Here is a 14,591-nt window from a genome sequence, read left to right on the forward strand (position 1 = left end):
TGTCACAGAGACTCAGGAATAATGTTCATATAACAAACTGAACTCAACAACAACAACAGTACAGCCAAAATATTTGCATTAAAAAATATATTTTGCTGACTGCAAATCATGTTTATGTTTTGAAATCATGTTTTGGAATGTGGCGCCACCTACCGGCGTCTACCGATCATTGCAGTCAGTAGAGTCTCAGCTGCCGAGCAACCACGGGTTGTCAGTTACGTCTGAGCTACAATGGCGGAGAAAAACAAAAACTTTAAGACCTCGGTATTTTGAATTTGAGTGTAGTTACCACATTCTTACATATGGCGCCTTTAACCTGATACATAGCCTACAACTTACAAATTAAAAAGTTGCATGAGCTGAAATGAACTTAGACGGGGTTGGAAAGGAAGCTTAAATTCACCGTTGTATGTTGCGATTCATCATGTAAAATGGAGTTTGCTCGTCTCTCTCCGTCTCAAACACCGACCTCGACCACTTTGACAAACTGATTATGAGCATTTCTCAGAGACAAGTTTCCGAAGCACGCGATTCGACTAAAGACAAAACAGATTAAACCAAAGCACAAAACAAAGTCAACATGTTGTTTTTTTGTTAAATTCAGACAATAGAGAATGATGGATTAATTGCTGGAAACACATCTGCTTCCGAGTGGCGGAAACGTCTGCATGTGTTAAGTGGCTAATATTTGTTTTTCCTCGTGACCACAATGGCAGCCATGTTCTCAGTGAAAGTGAACATCTGTGTCTCACTCTTTTTTTCTGGGCACAGACTGTATCGCAATATCACTTTCAAAAAACAACAACCCTTAACTATTCCTTTAATTGCTACACTGTGAATCTGCTTTGTTCCAAAATTAAAAAAAAAAAAAAACAGATTTCAGCAGCTGTATCCTAAACTTTGAACCTTGGATCATCTCCTGCTCTGGGAGTTCGAGATTAGAGACAGATGTGAAAATGCTTATCAGCTTTTTATTGCCGCTGAATTCAGTTCATAAAGAATTTCATGGATTTATGTCTAATCTACAAGTTCTGGACCCCAAACGGTGAATACGTCTCCTCTGAAGATATCTCGGCAGTAAAGTAGCAACTATTTGACATGAAATCATCCTCGAGTGGCATCTGTTCACTCAAAATGCTGACTTCTTGTCGTCTAATTGTGGGAACCTGGTTTGTGGCCCAGAGTCGAAACTTCCTGGCACTGCAAGGGCCAGCTCCACCCAGCTGCTCCGCCCCGTCAGGAGCTCCATATTCCCCTCCACAGCTGACTGTCATTATTCTCGCAATCCCCCCCCCACTCCCCCCCACTTAGCCAAATTACAAAAAAGAAAAAATCACGGGTCATTAGAATACAAAGCCACTGGCTAGACCGCTGATCAAATTAGCAGCAGCTTAAAGCATGAATCAAAATAGTCCTGAGACTGCTACCACACATGATGAGGAGACGGTTCACTGAGCCCAAAACATATGGAGGTGCTTAGTGTTGTCTGTCACTTATTACGTTTTCTGAGAGGGGGGTATGCATATCATCAGCTGAGTCTGACTGGCATGGACCTGCAGTCTGCACACACACACACAAAAACTCCTCTGTTTTGTTCTGTTCGATCACACACAGCCTTGTCCTCAATCATCACCGCATCACAGACACTCCATCAGTCAGACAGCTCCATGACGGGGACATTATCAAGACTTTATTTCATCTAAACAGACACACAGAGGTGGGAAGCGTTGTTTTTAAAGTGATACTTCAAGGTTTTTTTCTTCATTTTTTTTTTAAAGTGTCTTTGTGTTTGAGATACGGACACAGAGGGTGAGAGTGCAGGAGGGGATCCAGGGGGGAGAGGGTAAGGCTTAGTTAGGACAGAAGATGCTCTTGGAAGAGCTGGGTCCTCAAGAGCTTCTTGAAGATAGACAGGGACGCTGTTTCTGCCAGTTCTCTGTAGGTCATTCCACCAGCGTGGAACGACACACGAAGATGTTATGATGTATTCGTTGGATTGGCTGAGAAGACCAGCAGTTCCATTTTGGAGAGGTATCATGTAGATGTAGATATTATGTCAGAGAGACAATCCTGAGATTGGTATCCCACACAGTATCCCAAGACCATGTTTGCTACATTTTTAGAAATAAAAGTGCAAAGTCGAACCATATAAGGTTCTTCGGCTTGAACCCTTTTTGGCTCCAGGTAGAACCTTTTTATAAAGGTTCCACATGGAACCCTTTTGGAGGGTTCCACCAAGAACCCTTCTAAAACCCTCTATTTAGGAAAGGGGTTTTAAAGGGTTCTCTGGGTCAAAATGGTTCTTCCTGGAACCATTAGTGTTACCAAGAACCTTTTTTCAGAAGCAAGTGGTTCCAGGTAGAACCTCAGCACTTGTAGAAGGACCCTTTTGGAACCCTTATTTCTGAGAGTGCACTTAATCTCACTGTTGGACGGAGGTTTCTGACTGGATTTATTTATCGTTTTTGTTAAGCTCTCACTGTCCCACACCAAAGCCCATTGTGATAATCAGTGATTTTGCATCACGGTACACAGGAGCTGTTGATCCACTGCTGCCTCCATCAGTCAGTTCAAATGTGTTATTTGGTGACTTCAGTGGATAAAATCCTTTTGTTTAGATTTACTTCAGTGTCACAAGCTAACCTAATGGGGCAGCCACAGACCAGCAGCTCCAGTGTCTCCACAAGCTAAAAACTACGATTTTCACCATGGACTTTGGTGTGTGAAAGTTGGCAGTTAACAAATGCCATCTCCTCTTGGTAAGGGGGGGATAAAGTGGCAAAACAGAGGCTCAGCATCAGCACTGACTATGTGTCAGTACCTCACACAAGCACACTGAAATAAAACCAGTGCTCTCCCTGTAGAATAATCCAGAATAAACAAGCGAGGAAAGACAACAGAATGGGACCCAGATGCTTCATTGAGACCAAACAGCTTGGAGCTCCTGGTTATTTGACCAAGCGTGTCATTCAGTTCCACTTCCAAGCACGTATAGGTGTCATTCCCTTACTGTCAAAACAAATACACACTCAGTCTCTATGGTGAAATTCTTCAGTGGGGTCAGGGCTGGTTGCCTGTGACGCTGAAGTTTCCCGGTGAATAGTGTGCATTGATATATTTCTAACAGATTGTGCACAAGTTTTCACTCAGTGAGGAGAATTAACCAGAAACAGGTTTTGACATGTTTCTAGTCAAAATATGAATCGTGTCCATTTGTATCAGATAATTCAATAACAACTGGCAAATCGTTGGGATTTGATTTTCTTTTCAATTGTGAGGCAATAAAAGTCCTATATACACTCACCGACCACTTTATTAGAGACAAATGTACAACACCCAGTCATCTGGAAGCAAGTCATTGCATGTACACTCTTAGAAATAAGGGTTCCAAAAGGGTCCTTCTACAAGGGCTGAGGTTCTACCTGGAACCATTTGCTTCTGAAAAACCCTTTCCCGAAGAAAGGGTTTTTCAAGGGTTCTTGGTAACACTAATGGTTCCAGTAAGAACCAGAACCCTTTAAAACCCCTTTCCTGAATAAAGGGTTTTAAAAGGGTTCTTGGTGGCACCCTCCAAAAGGGATCCAGGTGGAACCTTTATAAAAAGGTTTAAGTTTAACCTTGAACTTGAATCTTGAAGTGGATGAGCTACAGCTGCAAAAGATCACTCTTGCCACTCATAGGTGTTGTTGTCTAATAATAAAGTGACAAATGAGGAGTGTATATCGATATGCATAATACACAATATTTCTGCATGTTTACCTCGCATGTGCTGTCTGTTTTCTGTCCATGCAGAAGCAAAGATAAATATTTGATCTGACATTTATTGCTATAAATATTGATATTTATCCATTTAAGCAATTATCAAAATGACCTTTTTTGTATGGAGGTTATTCCCCAGCTTAAAGTGACACAACATATAGATATCAGTGTTCCCCAAGCCGTTTCACTGTAACAGTATCGCTTCTCTTTTTTCAGTTTAATGACTGAGACAGTCAGAGGAAACCAGCATCTTATCCCAGATTGATTCTTGATGAATCGGAGTCAAGGAGCCACTCAGCCAAACGCAGCATGTGTGCCAGATTGTCTTTCAGAGCAATCATCACGAGGCCTGAGCTCTGCCGCCAGCCCGAGCTTCACCTCCTGACATTTTAGTTTTGTATTCGGCGCGCCATCTTTCATCACTGCATCCCAACATTATGAGGGGGAATGCCTCTGGAAATCACATGCACTGTGTTGCCCAGTGGATAAAGATCACACAGCACGCTTGTCGACTGCACTCAAACAACTATTAATCTGTGGTCCTGCTTCTCTGATTAGGTTAAAAATGATGGACAAAGCTCATTTAGAAGAGCCACAGTGCCCCCTGGTGGACAAATGCTAACACAACCTGATGGAAGCACTGCTGGTTTCAGTTATTGTGCTCAGTTTGAAGTTTAACAACATAAATCACATAAAAGCTTTCTGGCAAGGAAAGAGCAGTTAACTAGCTGTGGCTCTGTCCAACTGGAGACAAAAGTCATGTTCACAATTAGTTTCAAGCTGATCTTTGAATGGGTAGGCTATGGTTTGTCAGGGTTACAACAAAAGCTTTTATCCCCCCCATCAACTCACTCATGTTTGAATTATTACATATTGACTAACCATGTAAATAATTAAATGGCCCTCAGGCCTTGTATAGTTTTGGACACCTTTCAGTTGAAGCTACGATGAAATCTGTGGGGGTGGTGTTTTATTAGTTTTTGATCACAGTTTAGTGCAGGGGTGTCAAATGTAAGGCCTATGGGCCAGAACCGGCCCACCATTGGGTCCAATCTGGCCCCCAGGATGAATTTACGATTAGAATGTAATCGTAATGTGAAATATTATATTTTCCAGTTCCAGATGCATGTGGCTAAATGTTTTGTACCTTTTGTAAATGGTAAATTTATACATAATATTGTTGAATTTGCACTTCTTTTTCCTCAAGACATTTCAGGTTGTGTGGTAAAAAAGATATTTCATTAAAGGTACAATATGTAGTATTTATGGGTTTATATAACCCAAAATCCACTTTTTTATACATATTATGTGCTCCTGCATTGTCTAGTCGCTGTATAATAGTTTTTGTTTCATTTTCGTAGTGTTTCAAAAAGTCATGTTAAATAACATGACCGCGGACCGCTGTTGCATAGCCACTGTTAGCAGCGAGACGCCATGTTTCTACCGGAGCCTGTAAGGACAAACGGGAGAGAATAAAACAAGCGTTGCTTTATTTGTAGCGGAAGTCCCGCCTCCTCTCTCTCCGCTTCGTCTGCTACGGCCGCGGTAGCTCGCCCTCTCCCTCACCTCACGAACCTCATCTGCTGACACGGAGAAAGACGACGAGGACATTTGACCAGCTGCGGATACCGTAGCGCTCAGGGCAGGGAGGGGGTGAGCAGAGCAGCAGGTCTTTGTTGTAAATTTCAGCCTCTCCTCTAGATGGCACTATAAACTACTTATTTCCCCTTTAAATACTACTATTAAATACTAAATTAATTTTTAGTGGTCCTGCCCACTTGAGATAGAAAATTACAAATAACACCAACCTCAGTCTTTAACTGTTAATAACTTGAGTGGTACAAACATTCAAAAAACCAAAAGTGGTAAAGTTGAGTACTTAATGAGTGTTTTTATAATAATTATTTTGTTTATTTTTTTTTAGCATGGGCCTTTTGTAGAAAATAAAAACAATCCTAGTCACAGAGGTTTTTGTATGTGTATGCTTCTACTCCAGGAAGCCGTCCAGCATCATCTGGATGTTTTGGAAGGCGTCTCTGCCCAGGTAGTCGGCCTGTCCAGCCTCCCACAGCCTGCGACGCTCCAGCTGCTCTCGGTCTGTCTGCTGTGGACTGTCTGCTGCACTCTGTCGCCACCAAGTGAGAGAAAAATGACATCAAACTTCAGAGAGAATTTATCACAAGGAGCATCCCGCTTTTTGAAAAGTATCAAATTGGATCAGGGATTAAGGCAAACAGTTCAAACTGGAATTATGATTATTTGAGATTTGTTTTTGTTGTTTTGTCTGTTGAAGTATGACACAATAGTCCTGAACAATTAATTTCCCTTTAGACAAGTTTAAGAACAATTTCATTAAAAAATTCAGATATGGTTCCAATGTTTAAATATGGTTAAGTTTTATATATAGTATATGTTAAATATATAGTCTTTGCAGTTAAAATGTGGTTCGTGGTGTTAATTTGTTCAATGTACACATAAACCAGAAACCTACAGCCTAACCTGCTAGCAGCAGGAGATGTCAATCATCGGTATTCTTCACCGTTATTGGAAGGTCATGACCCAGCAGCCAATCGAATGATCATCCCAGGTAGGGGGGCGGGGTTTAGTCGTAGCATGCAGCGGAGATAAACATCAATCAACGTCGCTGAGTGTTGTAGGAGAGCATATCTATATATGTATGTGGTAAATATATATCTATGTGTTTTAAAATGCTAATATACTGAGTGTTATAGTTTAAAATAACTGGCGTGTCACTAACTGCAAATAGCCGTCAGCATTAGCATTAGCATATTCGTGTTTCACATAGCTGTCAAGATTGTTAGCTTTCTATGTGAAATTAGGATAAGCGACTGCAAGTACTTTTTGAAATGCTGTTTGGACTTATGCTTGGCTATATTATTCGACTTAGGACAACGCACATTTGTGTCCATGACTGAGAAGTGACCGTGAATGAGAGCGAGAGAGGACCAGGAGGCTCCTTTGGACTACAGCCTGATGGGGTCATAGGTGATCTCGACTGTCTGCTGCTGCTGCGTTCTTCTCCTCCGGGGGTTTCCCCCTGACACCGTGCCTGCTGCCAGTTACCAGTTTGTTCATCGTATACGTCCAGAATTCGTGAGTACAGATTACGTTTTGCTCGTGCTTTTTGTTTTGCTGCTTGATGTCTGGTTTTATTTTGAAAACCGGATGTCCGAATCCTGCCTGTCCGCTCTCAGGATCATCAGGGCCACCGTAGTTTACATGTTTGACTGCAGCTGAGTGTGTGTGAGAGACTGTGGGGCCACATTTTATTGAATTTAGTAATTAAAGGTTCATTCAAGTTGCAAGCCAAAGAAATTAAAGCTACACTATTATTATTATTATTTCGTTTTTTCCCGTATAGAAACATTTTAATATAGGATAAAAAGGGTTTAAATGCAAAACGGGTAAAATTTATTTAAAGAATTTACAATTTTGTGTTTGTGTTTGTGAAGCAGTGAGAAAGGAAAAGTTGACTTACAGCATCACTGTCTTCCATATCCTCTGTACCCAAAGACTCGAGGTCTTCACTCTGTTCGCTCTCACTTGATTTTGACTCTTCTAACACAGGTGTGCAATCTGTGTGAGAGAACTAGAGAGAAGAATTGTTACTCAAATGTCATGTTGCAACAGGGGAGATGATGCACGCAACTGCCTGATAACCTTAGTCCACTGCAACAATACTTATTTAAGAACCAGTCCAGAATGTAACATTTAAAGGTGAAGTAAGTAGTTTATAGTGCCATCTAGAGGAGAGGCTGAAATTTACAACAAAGAACTGCTGCTCTGCTCACCCCCTCCCTTCCCTGAGCGCTACGGTATCCGCAGCCGGTCAAATGTCGTCCTGGTCGTCTTTCTCCGTGTCAGCAGATGTAGTTCTTGAGGCGAGGGAGAGGGCGAGCTACCGCGGCCGTAGCAGACCAAGCGGAGAGAGTGGAGGCGGGACTTCCGCTACAAGTAAAGAGACGCTTGATTTGTTCTCTCGCGTTTGTCCTTACAGGCTCCGGTAGAAACATGGCGTCTCTCGCTGCTAACAGTGGCTATGCAACCGCGGCTCACGGCCATGTTATTTTACATGACTTTTTGAAACACTACGAAAATGAAACAAAAACTATTATACAGCGACTAGACAATGCAGGAGCACATAATATGTATAAAAAAGTGGATTTTGGGTTATATAAACCCATAAATACTACACATTGTCCCTTTAAGAGGATTTATTGGCAGAAATAAACCTGTGTGTTGTGAGATTGCTGGAGCCATTGTGGGCTCTTGTAAAAACATGGTGGTCCTCTGTAGCCCAGCTCCTGATATAAATCATTTTAAAAGAAAATGACTTATTCTTAGGTAATGGAAAACAACTGATTATACACAATTGTGAAAAATGAAGTATAATTATTTCTGGTTTGCCAGAGGAATATTTCCACTGAATTCAAAACACTAGCTCTTTTAAATACAACTTGTTTTGTTAAAATGGCTTTCCTTGAATAAGCCTTTTGTCCTTTCTGATATGTGAAGGCCACGGTAGTTCTCTGAGACTTGGGACTGAGTGGAGGAGGCTTTTCTTCAACTCCAGGGTTGGCTTTGTAAAGGAGACTACTGTAGAGGGCCTTGAGCCCCATAATTCCATGAAACACCCCCGTATTTGATAAAAGAGTTGATGTGTCCTCATGGCCATTATCTGACTGGAGTGTTCGTGTTCGTGTGTGTGTGTTCAGACTAATTGTACAAGCTTGTGTAAATAGTGCATCAAGTTGAATGAATGAAACAAATGACATAAATGCAATATGAAGCTCAGCATCCCATGGCAGATAATAAGCTCCGACTGTCTGCGTTCCTCTTTTCTGCCGGACTCGAATTCAGTCGAGCGGAAAACTCATAAATTAACATTCTCATCTACTGGAACTAACAAGACACACTCAACCTGCCTAATAAGCCCCACCATAATAATCACCATGATACACTATAAACACAAGCAGCTATGCTCATGAGGTCTTTCACTGAGTTAATTGGTGGGCTGACGAGCAAAATGTTTTAATGACTACTTACTTCTTGAAGTTGAGCTTTATACAAATCGTGGTCCACGCACAGAGCTAACTGTTAACGTTTCCCCATAATTAAATATGCATTTACTGCAAAGTCATTGTACGTGGACTAGATTCATGTTTCAAGAACTTGTAACTCCACTGGACCTGAAACAATTAATCGATACCTTAATAAATTGTCAACTATTTTGATAATCAATTAATCGGTTTTTAAAACAAGATTTCTGATTGTTTTAGCGTCTTAAATGTGAATAAATGTTTCTTTGCTCCACATAACAAACAAATCATTCAAACGGAATCATTTTGGTTTGTGGACAAAACAAGACATTTGAGAACATCGTCATTTCCAGGTTTGACAAACATTGATCAACGTTTTTAACATTTTCTGACATTTTGTGGACCAAACATGCAAATAATCGTTATTTGCAGCGCTCAACTCCACTCCAGCAATTTAGTTTAGTTTAGGTTATTAGTTTATGCGATATGATTTTATGATGAGATTGATCTTACATTTAATTGATTAACTGATGGTAAACAAATGTTTACTTTGAAGAAAGTACAGAGAAATGTCTGATTCCTCTGTACTTTCTTTCTTAGATGAAAGTAATGCCCCATTAATAATTAAAATGAGGGCAGTTGTTCAATCAAATGTAGCCTTAACCTCCTACAGCCACAACTGCCCTGCTTGCCAAAAGAAGAGGTAAAATGAGCATCTATTTCTCACTTGATTTATAACGTCAGTAAATTTTTTCCCAGAGGAGTTAAATCTTCTAGTTTCAGCCCTTCTTCAATCAAATATTTATGTAAATTTTTGCAAATTAGTCCAATAGATGCCTGGTTACAGGTGACGTCTATGAAATTCTGGTTGCAAAACCTCAACAGTGCAATTCTTGACCTCACAGTGCAATTCTGGAGGCTTCAAAACAGGAGTTCACATTGTTTTTTGGTGACATCATGACCAGTTGCCACCTTGTACAGGACCCACACATGGGTTGCAAGACATTTCCCTTGGGTCACTAAAATAATTTAAAATAATCTAACAAAATAGTGGGTCTTAAAAGTTCACAAGAGAGTTCACAAATTTCCACACAAACAATATATCCTGTTTACCTCCGCTCTCTGTGGTTCAACCAGTGAATGTGGCTCCTCAGTGATCGGGGAGAGTGCAATCAGTGAGTCAGACGTGTCCAACCTTTCTATAAATGGCATCTTGGCTTCTTGTTCTTGGCCCTAAAGAACAAGAGCATGAGTTGAGTGGTGAGACAACGCAACCAAGAGCATGTTTGGGCAGCCATGTCTCATGTTTGGATTCACGTCTGCATGTTTTGTCACAGCCAAAACTCTGTGGCTGCTGGAGTGTTTGGAAAGAATATAAATGATTTTCAATGAGAAACTTTCAACAGTGGTTGAGCCACTGCTGCCTCCATTATTTGGATCAATGTGTTATTAAGTGACTCAGAGCAACAAAGCAACAAAGTTCCCAAACAAGAAAACAACAGACCAACAGCTTCTGTGTCCCTGCAAGCAAAAAACAGATTGTCTTTGGTGCACAAGAGCAAGCAGTCTACAGACTTTTGTTTCCAGATGGAGAAGGCATTGAGATAAAGCTCTTTATTGTCCATGACATCTTTGGATCAAGCTGAAGCTAATACGTAGAGTAAGTTTGTTGTTGTTGCTTTTAGTAAATTGCAAAAAAGTAGACAGACCTGAGTTGAGACCTGTTGTGTTCTCTCAGAGTCTTGAGGAGTCTCCTTCCCTGGTGCAGGTGTTGTTGTGGGTAGTTGTGTCCTCTCCGAGTCGTGAGGAGGCTCCATTCCCGGCGCAGGTGGTGTTGCGTGTCGTTGTGTGTCGTATTCCCTCCACCACAGAGACACAAACCGTCTCATGGTGTGTGAGTGGCCTGCTTCCCACTGGCTGTGGGAACTCCAGGGTTTCATTGCTCCCAGGAAATGGACAATCTTTGCATTGTGGCCAAAACTGAGGAAATGCATAGGACTGTGTGTTTTTGTTGTACCAGTTAATTTTTGCACAAAGATATGTGAAGTTTCACTGATTTCCATATTGACGCAAGAGAAAGAATGGATACAAGGTCAGTGTTGACTGAGGCAATGATGTCTGTGTATGTAAAAGTACGTCGTCGTGGCAACAGGGGGGGTGCAGACATACTTACTGTTGGAAAGCAGGCAGATAAGTGTAGATGGCGCTGGCACTGAGGTTGTAGATAAAGGGCAGGTGTTTAGTGATGTCTGTTTGTGGCCAGCTGCTGAAGAACGAGTTCAACAGGCCCTGGTCTCCTCCTGACAGCAACAGATGCAGCAGAGGGAAATAAAACATTTGAATTAATTTGCTATTTTTATGTCCCGCAGGTGACAAACTGTCCTCGTGGGATGTTTTATTTTGAAATCAAGCAGTCGGTGATAAGAAAAAATGTATGTGTTCCAGTTTAGAATGTATGAACGTGACATAAATAAACTCACCCAATCCCTCATTGGGCCCATTGAAGGAATAGTTCAGGGTTGATAGTGAGACACATATGCTCATGGTACACATCACCTAATGAATTTGGTCAGGTTTCAACCTAAACTTGTTGTCGTGTCCTACCATCAAAGCTGCCGTGCTGCAGGGCATGATCCAGGAGTCTGGCGTGGGTGTGGAGTGATGGTTTGAAGACAAACACGCCAGAGTTGAAGCAGTCTGGCCAGCCAGGATCAGGAGCTGCTGACAGCTCGTCTCTCTCAAACAGCTCATCCACGTTACACAGAACCTGAGAGGAAGTAATGGCATCATGAAGGCTTTCATTCGTTAAGTGTCTGACATGTATGCAATACATGGACGTTTTTCCATCAAGGCTTTTCTATGAAAATGCTCACCCGATCAAATCTATGCCATGTAAGGCTGATTTTGTTTATCCTTTTCCTACCGGAAAAACAGCTTATTTGTCAAGCACTTTCTCAGCACGGAAGTCCTTTGAGGAAAAGCAGTGTTGTTATCTCACAGGGAAATTTGAGCTGCCGCTCTCCTGCCGCCTTGTTCAGTCAGTTTGTCACTTCGATCCGTGAATCAATTATTTTGAACACTTACTGGTTGTCTTAAGCAGTGATAGTTTCTATGAGGTCTTTTTGTTTTGTGGCAAAAATGCAATAATCCATACTCCAGTAGAGCAGTGACATGGAGGGCAGTTGAGTCATGTCTACAACATCATGTACAGTATGTGCACGAGTTCGTGTGTGTGCTGCGGTGTACGTACGACCCTGAACTCTCATCTCGATCAGTGTTCATCGCGCTGCCTCTTCAAATGTATGTTCCAACTGACGTGTTTGCACTGACCAAACAGACAGAGAAGCTATAGTAACATTACTGTCAAACTCTAATCCAAACAAAAGTCTGGCTTTATTGATTGACAGAGGGATATTAGCCAAGTGCTAGACTTTTAACTGTTGACTCATGCTCATGCTGTACAATGATTTGTGCAATATCTGGACGGCTTCATTGAGAATGAGCTCAGTGTGTTTGTTTCTATGAATGATTCCTCCAAAGAGCGATCAAAGCTGTGATTTTAAATGTGCAGAAACATAATACAAAGGAATAATCTCACTTTATGGTAAGCACCTTATGCATCTCTTGATGTGTTTTTGGTTATTAAAGGCTTTTAAATATTTCAGACACTGTTATTTATATTTTATAGCGGCAGTACTTTCAGAATCATAAATGTACTTTCCTTTGTTTTAAAGATTTACATCTTCTAACTTATGTTTCAATTTATGACTAAGAAACAATATTTTGGAGAAAAAACTGTTAGCATACACTTCAGAGAGCTCACCCACTAATCTACTACTACTTAAGAATATGTTTGACACCGTATGTATCTCACCGTTAAACAGCCCTTTCTGACTGGAAACTTAGGTTATAAACTGCTCACTCCCCCCAAACCAAAGTCCATATAGAAAATCACAATTTTTTGCTTGCGGGGACATGTGATTTATTGGTCTGCTGCTCCCTTGTTTGGTGTTTTTGGTGAATTTGTGTCACTTAGCTGAATCCAAAGCGGGACTTCAAACCCTGAATTCACCAAACTTGAACTTGATGGAGGGAGCCAGTTGATCAACAATCCCTGTGTGCTGTGATGTAAAATCACTACTTTTCTCTATGGACTTTGGTGTGGAGGAGTGAGCATTGTACGCAAAGCAACTCATATCTAAGTTTCCAGTTGGATAAAGCTACTATTATTGTACATTGTATTGTTAGGGTTAGGTTTAGGTTATTGTATTGTATTGTATTGTATTGGACATTGTATGTTTCCAGTGAGAGCTTCCCTTGCATGTCTTGTGATGGTTCTCAGTGAAAGGGAGATGCACAAAGCCCAGACAGTGCTGAACTTAACCTCAAGAGACCTGGACTATCCCTTTTAAGACATGACTGTCCATTCCTTCATTCTCAGAGTCCATTGAGTAACCCTTTAGGACACAATGTGCATATTAACATTCAGACTTTGTTTATGGAGGTAACTTACGAGTGTGTCAGCATCCAGAAAGATACACTTGCTGTACTGAGTCAGTGTCCAGCAGTGGATCTTAGTGAAGGTGATGCCGAGCTCAGGACGTTCCAGCAGGGCCAGGTGGTGATGGTCCTCGCTGTCCATCATGTCCACCACAATGACCTCGTCAAAAACACTCTTGAGGTCAAGCCTGTTTTTAAAAGGGGGTTCGAACATGTCAGTAAACTGTACATCACCTGTTACCTTCAGAGAAATCCTAACCTGATCTGTTCTTGTATGAGTCTGGGCAAAGTTCTCAGACACTCACCTTGACTTCTGTGTGACATTTGGCGTCACCATGACGACGATGCTGCGAGTTGTCCCATGTCGTCGTAAACTCCTGGCCACCACTGTGGCTCCCATGCAGTAGGACTCTGTAGTGGCCAATGTGACAAAGGCCTCGTCTGCTACAGAGAACAATGACATGACAGGTTACAGAGACTGAAGCTGATACTTCTGTCTGTCCCTGATTAGTTAATGAAGTTATGTTTGCCACAAATACGTAAGTATTTTATGTCCTTAATCGTCACGAATGACTGAATTTGATGTTCACTAAGAGTTTAAAATCCACTTTAAGCTCTTAAAATGTCTCTAAAACACAATTAAATTATTTAATAACTTACTTTTCTGCAATAAACATAACTTTTTTTATATGTCACAAATATGATTCATAAGATAAGATTACATTAGACAAGATGAGATAATTATTAGCCCCCACAACAGGTAAAGGTAAAAATAAAAATGTCAGAAAACGTTGATCAGTGTTTGTCAAACCTGGAAATGATGAGGTTCTCGAATGTCTTGTTTTGTCCACAAACAAAAATGATTGAGTTTTAATGATTTCTTTGTAAGATGGAGCAAAGAAATGAAGAAAATTACATTTAAGAATCTAATCGATTATCAAAAAAGTTTTTATAATTGTTTCAGCTCTACTTTAAATGAGATCATTATGAACCATGACGCCCTGGAAAGTTTGGAGGCATGCAGGCTTCCCCTTGCGGAACTTCAAAATAAAACTTGAGGGCTGTATGCTGGTGAATTAGACACGCTTTTATGTTATTTAAAATGTCGTTAAAATATTCATGGTTTTCCGCATTTACAAATATCTCAAATAATGGAATTTTCTTGTTATTGTGAAAGCTTTTTTATCACAGTGCACAGTAAAATTGCACATTATCCCAGCCCTTCTCGGTACGGAGTGTTCAAAACGTTCAAAAACTCAGAAAGAGAATTGC

General features: G+C 40.9%; 1 protein-coding gene across 1 annotated transcript; it reads right to left on the minus strand.

The window, feature by feature from the left end:
• Positions 1–5,746: 5,746 nt before the first annotated feature.
• Positions 5,747–13,755, minus strand: gyg2 (glycogenin 2; the record flags this gene model as incomplete). Its single annotated transcript, XM_083900534.1, has 7 exons — positions 13,625–13,755; positions 13,333–13,507; positions 11,424–11,586; positions 10,993–11,119; positions 10,529–10,799; positions 9,933–10,052; positions 5,747–5,884 (listed from the first exon to the last, which is right to left on the minus strand). The coding sequence occupies exons 1-7, from the start codon at positions 13,717–13,719 to the stop codon at positions 5,747–5,749; spliced, it is 1,089 nt and encodes a 362-aa protein (XP_083756660.1). The 5' UTR covers positions 13,720–13,755.
• Positions 13,756–14,591: the final 836 nt, after the last annotated feature.

The sequence above is a fragment of the Microchirus variegatus genome (genome assembly GCF_963457635.1).
Source record: "Microchirus variegatus genome assembly, chromosome: 1".
Lineage (NCBI taxonomy): Eukaryota > Metazoa > Chordata > Actinopteri > Pleuronectiformes > Soleidae > Microchirus > Microchirus variegatus.